Source organism: Eptatretus burgeri, chromosome 12 (assembly GCF_056783735.1).
Source record: "Eptatretus burgeri isolate ZD-2024b chromosome 12, Ebu_testis_v1, whole genome shotgun sequence".
In the NCBI taxonomy this organism is placed as follows: Eukaryota; Metazoa; Chordata; class Myxini; order Myxiniformes; family Myxinidae; genus Eptatretus; species Eptatretus burgeri.
The window spans coordinates 36,406,509-36,423,265 of NC_140972.1; the positions used below are offsets into that span (position 1 = coordinate 36,406,509).

At 45.2% G+C, this 16,757-nt stretch overlaps 1 protein-coding gene across 1 annotated transcript in view; it reads right to left on the bottom strand.

The window, feature by feature from the left end:
* Positions 1–2,331: 2,331 nt before the first annotated feature.
* LOC147015419 (lamin-B1-like) overlaps positions 2,332–16,757 on the bottom strand; it is a 40,788-nt gene continuing 26,362 nt past the window's right edge. Inside the window, exons 4-11 of the mRNA XM_085850142.1 lie at positions 9,680–9,805; positions 9,163–9,333; positions 8,904–9,029; positions 8,496–8,716; positions 7,649–7,985; positions 7,270–7,377; positions 5,940–6,059; positions 2,332–3,107 (exon numbers count right to left, since the gene is read on the bottom strand). Of these exons, the coding sequence (XP_085706268.1) occupies positions 2,976–3,107; positions 5,940–6,059; positions 7,270–7,377; positions 7,649–7,985; positions 8,496–8,716; positions 8,904–9,029; positions 9,163–9,333; positions 9,680–9,805 (1,341 nt within the window). The 3' untranslated portion in view covers positions 2,332–2,975. The remainder of the gene's footprint in view (positions 3,108–5,939; positions 6,060–7,269; positions 7,378–7,648; positions 7,986–8,495; positions 8,717–8,903; positions 9,030–9,162; positions 9,334–9,679; positions 9,806–16,757) is intronic.

Sequence of the window (16,757 nt, forward strand, 5' to 3'; positions counted from 1 at the left end):
AGAGGGAGGAGAGATCGAAGAGGTAAGCTTGAAGAGGGAGGAGGGAAGATAGATGAAGCGGGAAGAGAGATCGAAGAGGGAAGAGGAAGGAGAGATCGAAGAGGAAAGAGAGATCAAAGAGGGAAGAGAGATCAAAGAGGGAAGAGAGATCAAAGAGGGAAGAGAGATCAAAGAGGGAAGAGAGATCAAAGAGGGAAGAGAGATCAAAGAGGGAAGAGAGATCAAAGAGGGAAGAGGGAGGAGAGAACAAAGAGGGAAGAGAGATCAAAGAGGGAGGAGAGATGGAGAGGTAAGATTGAAGAGGGAGGAGGGAAGAGAGATGAAGAGGGAAACAGAAGACAATGAGAGGGAGAGGAGAGGTGGTGGGTAAAGAGAGAAGACAAAGAGGGGTGACAGCAAAAGATGGAGGGATGAGAGGGATAGAGAGGGAGGGAGAAAGATAGGGGAGGGACAAAGAGAAGACGAAAAGGGGAGACTACTTTCATATGCAGCACAAGGCTATAAATATCATCACTGGGGCATGGCTGTGCTGTTGAAGTGGAAGAGGGAGACGGAAGATGAAGAGGCCCTGTTGGTTAGGGTAGGAATTTGGAATATGGCCCGTCAGCGATAGCCCGCCTACTCTTTGCGAAGGACACCGTGGGATCTTTAATGTCCACAAACTAATGCAGTCAGACAGGACTCCCAGACTAATGTCCATCCAAGTGGCGCACACACTGACACCTCACCCTACCTGCAAAACGCGAAGATGACAGTTTACAATAACTGGACCAGATTCAAACCCACGTTAAACCGCTCAGAGGCAAGTGTACAACCCTCCAAGCCATTCTCCTTGGCCAGAGAAAGAAGAGCGATGAAGAAGTGAGGGAGTAAAAAGAGGGTGAGGGTGGACGAGGCTGGAGGTGGGCGAGGATGGAGGTGGGCGAGGATGGAGGTGGGCGAGGCTGGAGGTGGGCGAGGATGGAGGTGGGCGAGGGTGGAGGCGAGGCTGGAGGTGGGCGAGGGTGGAGGTGGGCGAGGGTGGAGGCGAGGGTGGAGGTGGGCGAGGGTGGAGGCGAGGGTGGAGGCGAGGGTGGAGGTGGGCGAGGGTGGAGACGAGGGTGGAGGTGGGCGAGGGTGGAGACGAGGGTGGAGGTGGGCGAGGGTGGAGACGAGGGTGGAGGTGGGCGAGGGTGGAGACGAGGGTGGAGGTGGGCGAGGGTGGAGACGAGGGTGGAGGTGGGCGAGGGTGGAGACGAGGGTGGAGGTGGGCGAGGGTGGAGACGAGGGTGGAGGTGGGCGAGGGTGGAGACGAGGGTGGAGGTGGGCGAGGGTGGAGACGAGGGTGGAGGTGGGCGAGGGTGGAGACGAGGGTGGAGGTGGGCGAGGGTGGAGACGAGGGTGGAGGTGGGCGAGGGGAGACGAGGGTGGAGGTGGGCGAGGGTGGAGACGAGGGTGGAGGTGGGCGAGGGTGGAGACGAGGGTGGAGGTGGGCGAGGGTGGAGACGAGGGTGGAGGTGGGCGAGGGTGGAGACGAGGGTGGAGGTGGGCGAGGGTGGAGACGAGGGTGGAGGTGGGCGAGGGTGGAGACGAGGGTGGAGGTGGGCGAGGGGAGACGAGGGTGGAGGTGGGCGAGGGGAGACGAGGGTGGAGGTGGGCGAGGGGAGACGAGGGTGGAGGTGGGCGAGGGGAGACGAGGGTGGAGGTGGGCGAGGGGAGACGAGGGTGGAGGTGGGCGAGGGGAGACGAGGGTGGAGGTGGGCGAGGGGAGACGAGGGTGGAGGTGGGCGAGGGGAGACGAGGGTGGAGGTGGGCGAGGGGAGACGAGGGTGGAGGTGGGCGAGGGGAGACGAGGGTGGAGGTGGGCGAGGGGAGACGAGGGTGACGATGAGGGGAGACAAGGGTGAGAGTGAGTGAAGACGAGGGTGACGGTGAGGGGAGACGAAGGTGAGGGTGAGGGTGAGAGAGGAAGAGGATAAGCGAGGAGGAAGAAGATAAGAGATCCCTCCAAGATTGTTAGGATGAAGAAGAGGATAAGAAGCGTAAATAAGTCCAAACACTTAATGTCACTTCCCCCAGACAGAAACGCAAAATTATTGGCCGAGCAAAGCATTTGTCTTTACTTTAAAACAAAGCAAGAATACCATTGCCAAATGTAATGCCAAAAAACACCACACCGGAAGCATAAACAGCTCTTCACGTTGGGGTAAAGATTAGAGACAAAGCCAAGGAGAAAGGTCCAACCTACTCCCTCCACCTTACCAGCAGTAACTGCACCACAAAAGGTCTGCATTCGGACAGCGCCAACACAATCATTCCACCACTGAAGAAAATAATCACCACTTAAAAGCCTTTGCTCCAAATTTCTTGCTTTATTGAACATAAAGCAGATTGGGTAAAAACAGGGCAGACGCAAGGGAGGATGGTAAGGGGTGGAACATTTGCACAGATGCGGTTCCAACAGGAAACAATAAGCCTGTTATTATTTATGCTGCGACTTCTCAGCTGCAAAGGAAAAATGAAGCTAAGCTGGCTACGCGGTTTGCCGATTGTACATACTGCACTTTAAAACACTCAGCTGCATAATACTCGCACCACCACGCACGCCATCTTTCAGGCTACAGCAGAAGCAATATCTTTTTGCCTTCGGTAAAGAAAAACGAAACTAAACCGATTTAAATGAGCATTTCTCAAACAAAAGACATGAAGCCAGGCTGGTGGCATTTAATAAAACGACGAGGTGAAATCTGCAGCAATGCCTTTACCATCCTTTTATAGTGTTTGTCTTTGCTCTTCCTTACAGCAACTTCCCTCGGACATCACTTGGTCTAACTCTTCTTCCTCTCCCCTCCACAAATACCTAATTCAGATTACACATCCAATACAGCATAGATAGGCTCCAAAAGTCGGTCTGTGCAGGGAAGGACCTCGGAGTTGCTGAAAGTTCAGGAAGTTGTTCGCATCTTCCTCTCCCTCAACCTCCCTCTCTGCCCTTCTCACTTGCGGCCCTTTACCTGCGACGAGTAAGTCTCCACTCTTGCTTCATCCTCTTCTTCATCATCTTCATCCTCATCTTCACCTTCGGCAGACACCCCATGCTGACGAATCACTTTGCGCACTGCCATTTCCTGGAGACAGGCAAACACATTGCTTGAGGTTCCCAATCATCAGTAATAACATGGAAGACATTGGTGAAAATTGTTATGTTAGTTTGTAACTCAATTATCTACATGTCACAGTCTCTGAACATTTTTTTTTGGTATACAAAGTCAAGGCTCATGGAAGAGCTCAAACATAATCAGGATGTAACAGAACAACAACAAAATAAAAACCATCTTGCCAAAAGGTGACCACGTGTGACTTCTTTAAGGTCACACTGAGGTGAACAGAGCTGCTATCCACCAGGAGCGACTCCTTGAGGAATATCTGCCTACGAGAGATTCCGATGAGAATCGTTCTACAGAGTAATCATGAAAAATATGTGTTTGCTGCAAAACGTCACCAAATGACGTCATAATGTCTCAAGCTTGACATATCTAGAAAGCACTCATCGAGGTGTTCAATTTGAGGTGCAACACGATATGGTTCCTAAAACTTGAAAATTTGACCTTGGGGTCAAATATGTTTGACCTCAGGCGCTAACCATGAAGGTCAAGGCCAATCGCCACCAAAAATTAATCAGCTGAGCGCCAGACCATGAACTATATTCCCATGAAGTTTGGAGACTATCCGATTAAAATTACTCAAAAAATAAGGGTTTCGTCGACTCCCCCGATTTGCGACAAAGTGACCTTGACCTTCGACCTTCAAAATTTTGTGCGCTGAAAGGGACCTCTATAGGCCTCTGATATGCGAAGTTACAAAAATTTGCAACGATAACTGTGCTCTGCAGAATTTTTTATACGTGATTACAGACAAACAAACAAACAAAACAAACAAAACAAAACAAAAACATACAAGCTGACCAACATATCTTGCAAAAACGTAATAAATAAATAAACAACAGTAGAAAAGGGGAGGAAACACACCAACAGCAGGGACGAGGGACAAAATAGAGGAAGACTGAGAAATAAGGGAAGTGAGGAGGAAAGAGCTAGTGAAGGAAATATGGATTCAGAAGCAAACTCAGGGAGGAAAGACGTGGGCATGGGGGTGGAAAAGATGACAATTTGAGATGGTGGTGAACAGCAGTCTTGAAGACATGGAGGGAAGAATGAGATTGAAGAGAATGGGAAGTTGGTTCCACAGGTGAAGAAAAAAAAAAAAAAAAAAAAAAAAAAGGAAAAGAGGGGAACGAATGAGTGGAGGTGAGCAGTGATCTTGGATTTAGGTAGTTTCACCAGAATGGGTTTGATGGAAGACAATGTGTGGCCTGCAGAAACCTGCGGTGGGGGGGGGGGGAGAGGGGGTTGTGTCAATGCACGGAAACAGCAGAGGGTGCAAAACCAGAAAGGAGGCGATGGAAGACAGATATACCATTGACCAATCCGCAATGGGAAAGTGATAGGTCCATGGACTTGGCTTCATCGAAGGAGATTCAAATGGTTTGGTTTCCTCGGCATCAAGCTGAGCAGGGTGAGAGGCTCGGGAGCCAACCCAGAGAGGAGAGTAGTACTCCATGAAACTGCGGATGAAGACCTTGTCGGTGGATAGGAGTTCAGGTGTACCAAGGAAGGACTTTGCAAAATGAAGGATGCCCAGTCAGACTGCCTTCAGAGGCAAACTTTAAAATGTGGTTTGTCCAAGAAAAATCATAGCTGAGAGCGAGACCCAAAATTTTGTGCAATTGAACTTCAAGAGGATTGTTAATAAAGTAGATGGGAGTGTTTGTCAGATGGTCCTTTCAGAGAGTGTGACATTTGTCAGAATTGAAAGACATTCCAACTGTTTGACCAACTTGTGGCTCTATCAAGGTCTGAAGAGGGAAGAGGATACTGACTGCCTATCTAAAGGATGAGGGATATCACAGCAGAAGGTGTAATCATCAGCACAGAGATAAAGAAGATTTTCCAGAGTCAGAGAAATCGTTCAAGATTCGGAATGGGATTGGGCCCAGAACACTGCTTTGGGGCACTCCAGTCTTGACAGGGAGAGATGGGAGGATTCTGTTGAGAGCCACAGATGAGTTACAAGAGTAGAGGAAGTCAAGTAACGCACAGGTGGAATTGTCCTTGGATGCCATAGGCAGAGAGTTTGGAGAGCAATGCAGGATGCCAGACCATCGAAAGCTCGAATATGTCTGGCGAGATGGTCGTGATCTCATGTCTGACATTGAGAGCCTCCATCTATTGTTAGGAGAGTCGAAGCAGCATCTCCAAGGTGGAGTGACCTTGCCTGAATCCAAATTGGTAATCTGAGATGAGGCCGTTGGAGAAAAGGAAGGATTCATATGTAAACTGCAACGATGGATTCTATGACCAGGTTGATGATTGGAAGTAAGCTAATCAGTTTGGAATCAAGGGGATGGATTTTGCACCTTTTTATGCAATGCAGTGATATTGGCCGACTTAAAAGCAAGCAGATAGAAGATGACCTCAGGCAAATGATAGGGAGAACACAGAAGAGAGAAAGGGAGAAAAAGAAAGAGAAAGAGAGAGAGAGAGAGAGAAAGTGCAAGAGCAGCAGAGAAGGTTTTTAGGACACGTGAGATGATGCCATCCGTGCCAGGACAATGGGTGGTTAGTTTACACATTTGGCAATTAAAATATAGAATTACACCTGTCATTTATATAATCCCTAATCACAATGCAAGTCTGCCTTGAACTGCACCCAACAGAGCACAAATCCTCAAGCACCATTTCCCTCGTCCTCCTACCCCTACTTTCCTCCATCCACCACGTTCCTGAATTTACATTTGTAAAATGAAAAAGATGCAAGCCAAGTTGTTTGCCAATTCAGTTGTAATGTACCTAAACCCAAAAGGTCAGTGCAAGATCGATGAAGCGAGAGTTAAATGTTACCTCGCCGGAGGGGTTGATGAGGACAATGCGAAGATCATCACCAAGACCCCATGATTGCTGCTGCTTCCACACGAGGTCGGTTGGTGGATTAGCTTGCATTCCTGCACCACTAGCCCATACCTGAAGAAATGACATGGGCATTACCCTCCCCACAAGGTGGCATTCAACATCCAAATTGTAGGCAAAGTCCACACAATATGACAATGTGATGGGAAGAAAACAATGGGAAACCAAAGAGGACGTGACACACAACAAAATAAGAAGCAAAACAGTCCGACTCTGGGAAAAATAGTTGGAGCATCCGTTCTGAGTCTTGGAGGTTGGCAATTCAAATCTGAGCACGGCTGAGTCACAAAGACCAAAAAATAAAAATAGGACCGCATGTCCTGAAACTCACTCAAACCACCACCCCCCCCCCACCCCAACCCCCACACCCCACAAACAACCTCAGACCCTGGTTTTTTTTTTGTTTATGCAGTCGATATACTTTGGTGCATCACGGGTGATGAGGGGTGTGGTCAAGTTTCATCGAAATTGTGTGTGTAGTTTTGAAGAAAAGAGCAAATACCTATTTTACAGGGTCAAATTCACCACCCCCCCCCCCATCCAGACCCAAACCCCTTTAATAAGTGCAGATTTTGATGTGGTCGATACACTTTGGGATCCTGTGTTCATGAACTGTGGCACTTGCTGTGATCACCCACTTTCCTTCCCTCCATATATATATATATATATATCAAAAACGCACGCACACTTTCCTATAAACTGCAACAGCCAGTGAAGCTTTATTCCTGGAAAAGTTTTAGCAAAAGGCAATTAGACCAACTGTTGGAGCACACGTGCGCACATCTGGACTAAAATGTATGTGTGGTGAAACCTCGCCCATATATTCCATGACATTCCCAGCATGGTGACTCAAGCCAAAACCCATAAAAGGAGCATTACTCAAGTTTTAAAACAACACAAAAATGTACACGTGGGGCCCTCGGAGGATGTACGGAAACTCTTGCTCACAATCGAACAAAGTGTAGCCCATGGCCAAAAATGAATCGAGAGGATTTTAAAAAGAAAAACAAGCATATGTACATTTCACATATCGACTTCAGCTACAAAACGAATGACTCGAGATTTACGTGGAAAATCCATGCCCGATCATGATTGCGACTTCAATGAGCAACTCAATGCCACTTCGAAGATCCATTCTCGTGCCACAAATATCCTAAAAACCCAAAGCGACTTTTCATCAACTGCATGAATTTCAAAATTGTGTCCTTCAGTTAATCCCCATGCTAAAACCGCTGTCTGCAACATGTGGGGTGGGATTACATACCGTGACCGTTTCGCCGGCCTTAATAGAGAAGCGAGGTGGGAATTTGAAGGTGATGTCAGGTCGGCCACTCAGGAAACGCTTGAGAACCCAAGCACCGAGCTGTTGGTCCTAAATAGCACAAAGTAAAAAAAAAAATTACTTGCGCATTTAACACCAATCATTTTCACGCAACACTGGAAAGACATTCTCCACATTCCAACATGGGACGCGCATGGCCAAAAGACTCATGATCAGCATTCTTCAGCTCACACATTGAACAAGTTTTGCAAGCAAACGCACATGAATGCCTCGACAACATTACTGCAACCGTCGCGCAAAATAAGTTCCATGAGGTCATCTCCAAGTGAAAGTGAACACGGCACAAGAAGACAATGCCTACCTGTCTTGAGTTATTGCGCAGCTTCACAAAGTGCCCTTCCAAATCTACCTCGGCCACACTCACACCCCCAGCAGCAGAGGCTTGCTGAGTCACTGTAATGCTGCTCGTAGCTTCAGATTCTTCCACCTCACCACGCTTACGCTTTCCCTGTCGTCCGGTGATGCTGCGATTCACTGCAGCCACCACTGCAGCTGCTGTTGCCCCACCACTGCTTTTGCTAGAGCTCTCCGAGCCAGACATGTGGAAAACATGGCCACCAGATGATGAGCGCACAGTTTCACTGCCAGTGGTGCGGGACACGGTGACACGAGATGTTGGACTCGGAGACAGCCTCAACCTGACAAGGGGTAGCAATTGAAAGAGAACCCGTCATATCAAAATATTATATATATATATATATATATGATGACCAAGAGAAAGATAGAGGGAGAAGGAATAAAAACACCAAATTCATCCATTCCAAAGAGCTGGCAGGATATCTTTGAGGTATGCACACCCACCTCTGAGCTGTCTAGCCTGAGTTTGAATGGTCTCAGCTATAAACTGTCACCTTGGTGTTTCACAAGCAGGACGAGGCATCAATGCATGTGCAATCCCTCGAATAAACATTAAACTGGGTGTCCCACCTGCCAGCATTAGATGATGGATGTTAAATATCCCGTGGTGTCTTTCGAGAAGAGTAGATGAGCAATTGCCAAAACACTGGCCAAATTTCCAAATTTCCAAATTCCTACTCTGACCTGCAGGGGGCACTGCATCAGCAGCACAGCCACAACCTCCTTCCACCATCTACCCCCACCCCATCCCAATCACACAAAATTAAACAAATCCATTCCCAAAAACCCACCTTTCCTCTTCACCCTCAAGCAGTTTGCGGTAAGCATTGATTTCCATATCAAGAGCAAGCTTTATCCCAAGCAGATGCTCGTATTCCACAAGCTGGGCCTGCATCGCTTCACGCATGTCCGCCAGCTCACGGTCCTTATCTACGAGTTGTTTGCGATTTGCTTCATGTTCCCTTTGTATTCTTTCCTCCAAATCCCGGATTCGTGCCTCTGCGCCCGCAATCTGCCCAACAGGCAAAGTACCATCAACAATCGGTTGATTTCTTCTTCCAGTCCTTCGAAATCAGCACTTAACAGATCAGAAAGGCCCCGTACTCATGGGTGAGGGACTAATGTGTGCACAACAGTTGCATACTGGGTATTGGTCACTTGCTGTGTGAAGCATGAATTTGGTGTGCAAGGTGGTATACCTGGCGCTGCAATGCACTCAGCTGCGAGGTGAGGGTTTCGATGCGCATTCTCGACTCTGTAAGCTCCTCCTGAGCAGTGTCTGACATCGAGCCTTTCTGTGCCATTGCCAACCTGGCATTCTCCAACTGCATCAGATGGATGAAAGTTTGCTTCATACATTAAAAAAACAAACCCCCCCCCCCAAAAAACAAACACAAACAACAAAACACATTGGTGGCTCGAGCTCAGTTTACATTGATGCTTAAAATCGATTCGCACCTTGTTTCGGAAAGTGTTCTCCAGCTCAGTCTTGTAGAGGGCCACCTGCCCCTCATGCTGTTCCCTCAACTCTTTCAGGCCCAGTGCGAGACGGGACTCGTAATCTTGCCGACGACCCGAGTCAATCTCCACCAAGTGGGATTCGTGTTTATCACGAGTCTCATTGATTTCCTTATGATAGGACAAAACGGTGTCTTCACACAATCCATGAACATTATCCAAGAAATGTTTGATTATTGTTACCAATACTCTAAAATGTTTTTTTTTTTGACCAATTTTTGAAACAAAAATGAAAAATCACTTGTGACCAAAGTTCCAGAAGTGCATAACGAGTGGTGAGGAATATGAGGGGTTGGGGGATGGGGGGGAGGTACATTTTACAACACTTACGGTAAATCAAGTTTGTCCTCAAATCTTCAACCACAAAAACAAAAAGAAAACCTAAATGTACCAATGTGTGTTATTAATGGTCATGAGAGGACCGGCGGATGCCTGCGAGTACAAGGAGTCAGGTCACCTGCTGATAGACACCCTTGCGGAAATCCAGTTCTTCCTTGAGACTCTGTGCACGATTTTCAATATCCACTCGCTTTAGCGTCTCATCCTCCAGAAGCTTCTTGATCTTCCTCAGGCTAATTTCAAGCTGGGGTTGGACAGGACATCATTAACTGTGTACATTTGAAACACTCCTTTCGTCAGTCATGTCATGCACAATTGGCAGCCATTATTACCACAATAGGTAGCTACTGTAATTTGCAATGTTGATAATCACGTGTAGTTAAGCTCAAATTCCTTGTGGCAAAATGAAAAGAAGATCTATCTATCTGTATCTCTCTCTCTAAACGATATGCTTCCTCAACATAACTCTTCAAATAAATTGTATTAAACTCAGTAATGAGAGAACTGTGAAAATTACACGATGAGGAGGTTGTATATTCATGTGCGGCCTGCATAAAACATCCTCTTTACTAGACCCGGTGGCATAACGGTTAGAGCGGGCTTTCTGATTCTGGGAGATCGATCTTTCGAACCCCGGCCAAGTCATACCAAAGACTTCAAAATGATACGTGCTGCTTCCTTGCTCGACGCTCAGTGCTTCAAAAGGATAGAGCACAGACAACAAACCACATACATACAACAAATAAATCAACTCCTATGCTCTTCAAACCAAAGAAGCTGCATAAAGCAACCATGAAAAGCTACGCAAGGTAAACCCTTTACCATTTCAAACTCTTCCCAGGTGGAAGATTGAACAGCTTCACACATCAGAGAAGAGGAAAAAAAAAGTCAAGATATTCATAACGCCTGGATTTTGGTAGTTTAAATCAAATGAAACAAAGTATTAAAAAAAAATAAAAATAAATAAAAAATAAAAAGAGAAAATATTATTAGATGCAAAATTATTGGAATCAGCAGAACTTTCTAAAAAAGATAAAGGGGGAGGGGGGGGAAATGGAAGAGAAAGGGGAGGCAGATGCTTGCAAGTTAACCAAGTTAACCATTACAGCTATATGCCCAATAAATATTCAATCGCCTCCGAGCCAGCACAAACAAAAGCAGTTGCCACACCCTGAAAAAGCACGCCCAACGTTTTCATGGACAGCTTCCCATCTCCATCCCACCACAGCGATCTTCAAAGCAGTGTTAAACTCTCAGCCAAAGCAAACACCATTGTTTAAGACAATTAATTTTGTTTTCCCAGGCAGGTTTGGCCCCAATTTGCCCACATTGTCACTTCCCTGTTTATGAAAGGGTCCCACGTTTTGCCTTGACAATGTACTGGTTCATAAGATTAGAAATTTCACATCAAGACGCACAAAGTACGGCTGTAGCTGGTCTTCAAGGTGGCAAAGCAGACTTTAAAATGCGTTTTCGACATTTCTTTCCAAGTTGTGTTCGAAGGAAATTTAATCCAAGTCATAGTAACTTCTGGGCCTGCACAGCCACTGAGGCAGTGGTTTTGAGAAGGATCAGGTCAAATTGGAGGACAAGAGCCGAGACAACATTCAATTCACAAGATGCTCAGACAACATCATTTTGGGTCGAATTTGATGTACAAGGGACAGCAATCTGGCTTAATATCTCAAAGCAGGCTGAGCCATGGCTCGATGGATTATTCATTGCTTTCCATTTCACATAATAGCGAATACAATGCGATTGCAGAGAATTTGCGCTCAACGAGCATTTGTGAAGACGACCACATTTCTGGCCTTACTCTTCCTACCTCTGCCCTCCCCAAGCCAAACCACTCATGGTCACAAATACAAGAAACTCTTACCTGTTGACCCCCCCTAAAGTCCAGGGTGGTCATCTACCTGCATTCATTCTCCCAATTATGGAATAGTCTTGTCCTCCTCACTTCAGTCTTTCTCAAATGTGCTCCACATGACTACCTCATGCGCTCACCTATGAAGTCTTCTACACACCGATTCTTTACCATTCTGCTTTTCTCAAAGAATAATACCCATTGGTAATTTTTGTGAACCCACTAAAACCCACTGGGGATTTGTAAATCTGCTGCCCTTTTTGTTTAGCTCTTCCATGAGCCTAGACCCTTGTATTTAAAAAAAACAAACAAACAAAAAACCCATTATGAAATGAAAATAAATGCCAAACTGTCTTTTGAAATGGCTTGGAAACTATGCGAGACCTGCCTTGCCATCTCAGCACAGTACATCATAATTTGAAACACATGGTGCTACGCTGGCACACTACCAACCGCCCACAAAGTTCACAAAAGGCAGGATGCCAGCTCAGATGCTCAATGACTCCAGGTTTCCGAAAGAGCACACAGCCAAACCAATGGAATAATAATGTGTTCAGGCATCTGGAATCCTTTTATGGCTGGAGGTCTGGTTAAACCCACCAGTGTCCATATTGAAAATTCATATTCCCTCTTCCTTTGAAAGCATTTTAGCCTGAAAGATTGATGGTAAAAAATTAATGAATCCAAATAACTATCAAAAATAAATAATAATATTTTTTATTTTATAAACCACACTTTTGGTAATGTACACTTCTACCCTCCCACCTCGTAGAAATGAAAATGAAAATTCTTGTTCCATCTTTCATCTTTCATTCCAAGTGCGACCACACCCACCACACAAGAATTCCATTGTTCAGTTATTTGTGGCCAAATTAGACAAACTATTAAATAAACTGAATGAGTAACTTCAACGCAAGAGGCAATTAGGCCCATCAAAGCCTACGCTGTGGTCGGTTGTCCCGTGCTCTATCCTTTTAAAATGCCGAGTGTCAAGCAAGGAAGCAGCAAGTACCGGTTTTAAAAGTCTTTTCCGGGGTTCGAACTGTCGATCTTCCAGACTCAGAACATCCGCTCTAATCGTTATGCCACCGGGTTTGGTAAACAGGCTATTTTATGAAGGCCGCACACAAATGTACAACACCCTCATCCTGTAAATTCCAATTTATACATACATCTCTTAAAGTTAAAAGCTAAACTACGTTTTGTCCCACAACATGAAACCAAAGGCAGATTTTACTTGCACGGTACTAGTTTCAACTACAGGAATAACCAGAGAGTTGGTGTCAAAGCCACCCGATGCTCGCCTGTTTATACATTTATCGTTTTTAAAAGACTAGTCTAATAATATTTTTTATAAAGCATTGCAGTGAAGTCTGATCCAAATAATTTTAAAGCAATATATGTATTTGTATATTGTAATCAGTAAAAAAATAGTGTGGTAGATAAAAACATTGGAAAGGAAATAACTTGCACCAAAAACTTTAACATTTTCATGCTCATGCCGGGGGTATTGCTATAGCTCTCTGCTCTTCGAACAGGCGAGCCAAAAATGGTATTCCCACCACATCTATTTTGCAGCAGAATTACCTCCCAAAGCAGTCCGGTAAACTCAAGATATTCGATTTATAATTTTTTGGGTTTATTTCCAACCAGAAACCAAACTATTTTAACCTTTCATAAAACTAGCAAGCTATTTGAGAAAATTTATTTGTTACAAGAAAAAAAAAAATTTGATATATATATATATATATATATATATATATATATATATATATATATATTTAAAACCCTGAAATTATGGCAAAGGTGTTTGCCACGCTCACCCATTGAAGAGCACTTATTGAATTTGAAGTTAAACTTCCCCTATGACCATAAAGTCTGACGTCTGACCATATCACAACCATTGGCCATAAAAGCCACGCGTCGATCGTGCAACGACACTCTCCAAAGGTCATTTTCCCCACAATCATGCAGTCTTGTTTTCTGGATACCTCCTTGACGGGGCTTTCACATCACAGTTAAAAACCATACAAAGTGAACACAAGGAAAATAAAATTCTCCACGAAGACAGTGTTTCACACTTTCCGAAAAATAGATAAATACAAAAACAAAAACTTTACAAACAACTGCATGAATTCACTCAAATTCGTTGGTTCTAAATAAATTCCTCCGCCCGATTTTAGTAATCGTAGCTAAAAGGGAGGTTAAGTAATAGAACGAGTCGAGAAACCGCAGAAGGCCCAATGTGGACGGTCTCCCTCAGTAATGAGCAGGAGACCACTGTGCATGGAAGGTGTGTGCGACTCCTTTAGCAAAGCTTTACACAACAAGCACACGTCTGAGTCGGAGCACAGTGTTAGAGCCATCGGTGTTTGGGGATCGTTGACAAGAATACCTGTAAAATTACTAGCAGAACGATTCAGTGAGAAGTGGAGTGATTACATCAACATTTAATCCACCGCAAGCCTCATTCGTACCAAACGATACAAGGTCAATGATCAAAAAAATTTCTTCCTCAACTGGAGTTAACCCCACCGAACTACCAGTATCATTCACCTCCACAACATGGTGCAGAAACAGATCCTATTAACGAAAGACCAATGAGCTTGCTTCCATTTATAACCAGTCATAGAATCCATCACCGCTGATGACAGCCTTTCCCGTTTTCATAAAGCCCAATCTCTGGACATGCTGCTGGTCCCCTCTCTGCAATGGTTGGAAGTCTTAAATCAACAAACAAGGTTAGGACCGTCTCATTGGACATATGGTCGGCATTCAACAGTCTGGCATCTTGCTCTACTTACCATACAAGGCCAATTTCCTACCTGGAGTTCTTACTTACTCCACTCAGTCAACACGTTACAAAATCAACAGAATCCATTCTTCCTCTTCTCCTTGGTCCATTGTTGTTCTCAATTTAAATTAATATAATGACCTCTCCGATGCTCTGGAAACCATTTTTGCAGACGATGTCATGTTGTCTCAGAGTATCCCATTACATTGCGTCAAAATCCCAAGAGACACTGGAATGTCTGCCAATCTCACAATCGCTCTCCGTCACTCCGAAGGATTTTCAAATGAAACCACTGATCTACTTCCATGGTCAGCCATTACAAGAGGTTCACGCCTATAGGGCCAGAGTTGTATAGACTTCGCTCCTCTATGCAGGTAGGAAGGGGAGATATAGGGCCAATGTTGTATGGAGATGCACACTGCCCGACACCTTCAACAACGAGTGGGCCAATGAGTGCACCAGACTCGCCTATTAAAACTTGTGAAGGTATCAATGTGTGCGAGAAAAGTGTGAAAATTGATAAACTCGAAGGAGATGCAAGTCAGAACAAGGTATCCGGAGGGGAACCTTCAGATGGATCATGTTGTGGTGAACCAAAAGGAGTCTGGGACATGCATCAAGGACTGAGGGGAAATGGAGACAGACTTTCTAGGACTTGGCATAATCCATGTGCTTGCTGATTGTCTTGGAGAATAATCGTTGACATCAGATGTTTTGTCTGTGCACTGGAGAGGGGGGGGGGTCAAAACCTGGGCAGTTTTGCCCCTTTACATATTAATTGGAGTTAAGCACGTCTCGAGTTTCCATAGGATACGTGCATAACCCTGTGTTTTGGGGTTTGCTGTAAACAAATTACAACCCTGATACAGATCCACTGCTGTGATGCCAAACAGACCGACGGCTTATTACAGGTACATCTCAACCTGAGCTGAACAAAACGATTCGCTTGGCCAGCTATGGGAGAAGAATGCTGTTTTGCAACATGATGACAATGAAAAGTGTGGTTGGCAGAGATAAATTTTTGCCTTCATTTGCACTTAGCATTCATGGCAGCTTGGTATTAGTGGCAAAAGCCCGTAACAACTGTGATGAGGAAGGCAAGATGGACACGAGAGATGATGATGATGGCGGATAAGAATATAAAAGGTGGAACAAAATATCCAATTTTATTTGGCAAACTTCTTTGCCACACCATTAGCCATGACCTCACCTGGGCCAACCACAGCACAAAGCTGGCCTTCAAAGTTCAAAATCCCTTTGTTGTTCCAACTGGGGCACGCATACGCACGCACGCACCAAGAATGTTGGTCTCACATAAGACTCCAGTCCATATCCCTCTGGTCTCAACAATGACCCAGCTCCTCCTAGACACACACATTCCTCCCGTACCCTTCTACTAGTTGAACTCCTAAAATCCAGGCTTTCCCCACATGTCTACTCTTTTGTTCTTTTCTCTGTTTGTCGCAAAACCTCCCAAGAGGCAGTCCAAGTACACTCTTCCCTCCAGGAATTGAAGCAAGCAATAGCAAACTACAATACGACACGAGTTCCCTGACAAGGAACTTCGACGCAGGAGGTGGCCATTGGGCCCAAACATGTGCTATTATTACTAACTTATGGTTGTTTGCCCGTGCTCTATCCTTAAGATGCCAAGTGTCAAGCAAGGCAGCACCAGATACCATTAAAAAAAAAACAAATAATAATAATAAATAAATAAAAATAAAGTCTTTGGTACAACTCGGCCAGGGTTCCAACTGCAGATCTCCCAGGCTCATAATTATTGGACACTTTAACCATTAGACCACCGAGGCAATGCAGTGCACTCTCGTCTCATGTCATCTCCCCTTCGTACCTGCAATCTTTACTCCCATTAACCCGATCTCACTCAACTCTTAGCTGCAGCTTAATGATTCACCACCTCAGCTCATTCCACTTGCATGATGAATTGCACCGGGAGAGTGGTTTGTGAGGAAAGTGAGATGGCAGGCTTATTAAATCGGTATTTTGCTTCAACTTTTACACAAGAACAGTCAGGAGAATTGCCAACAGCTGAGAGTATTTATCAAGGAGGTGGGGAAGGGCTTTCACAGAAGATCCAGGTTGGAGTGGAGGAAGTAAAGGAACAGCTCGGTAATGTAAGAGTAGATAAGGCTCCGGGTCCAGATAATATGCACCTGAGAGTATTGAGGGAAGTGGCTGAGCAGGTAAGTGAGATGTTAACGGATATTTTCAATAGGTCACTGGAGTCAGGACAGGAGCAAATGTAACACCATGATTTAAAAAAGGATCCAGAGAAGAATTGGGAAACTATAGACCTGTTAGTTTGACTTCAGTTGTGGGGAAGGTGTTGGAGACATTAATTAAGGACCAGATAAGGAACCATTTATATAAATACAAACTAATTAAAGGTAGTCAGCATGGGTTTACCAAAGGTAGTTCCTGTTTAACAAATCTTTTCGAGTTCTATGAAGCAGTGTCTGATTGGGTGGATGAGGGAAAGGCAGTAGACATCGTATATCTAGACTTTAAGAAGGT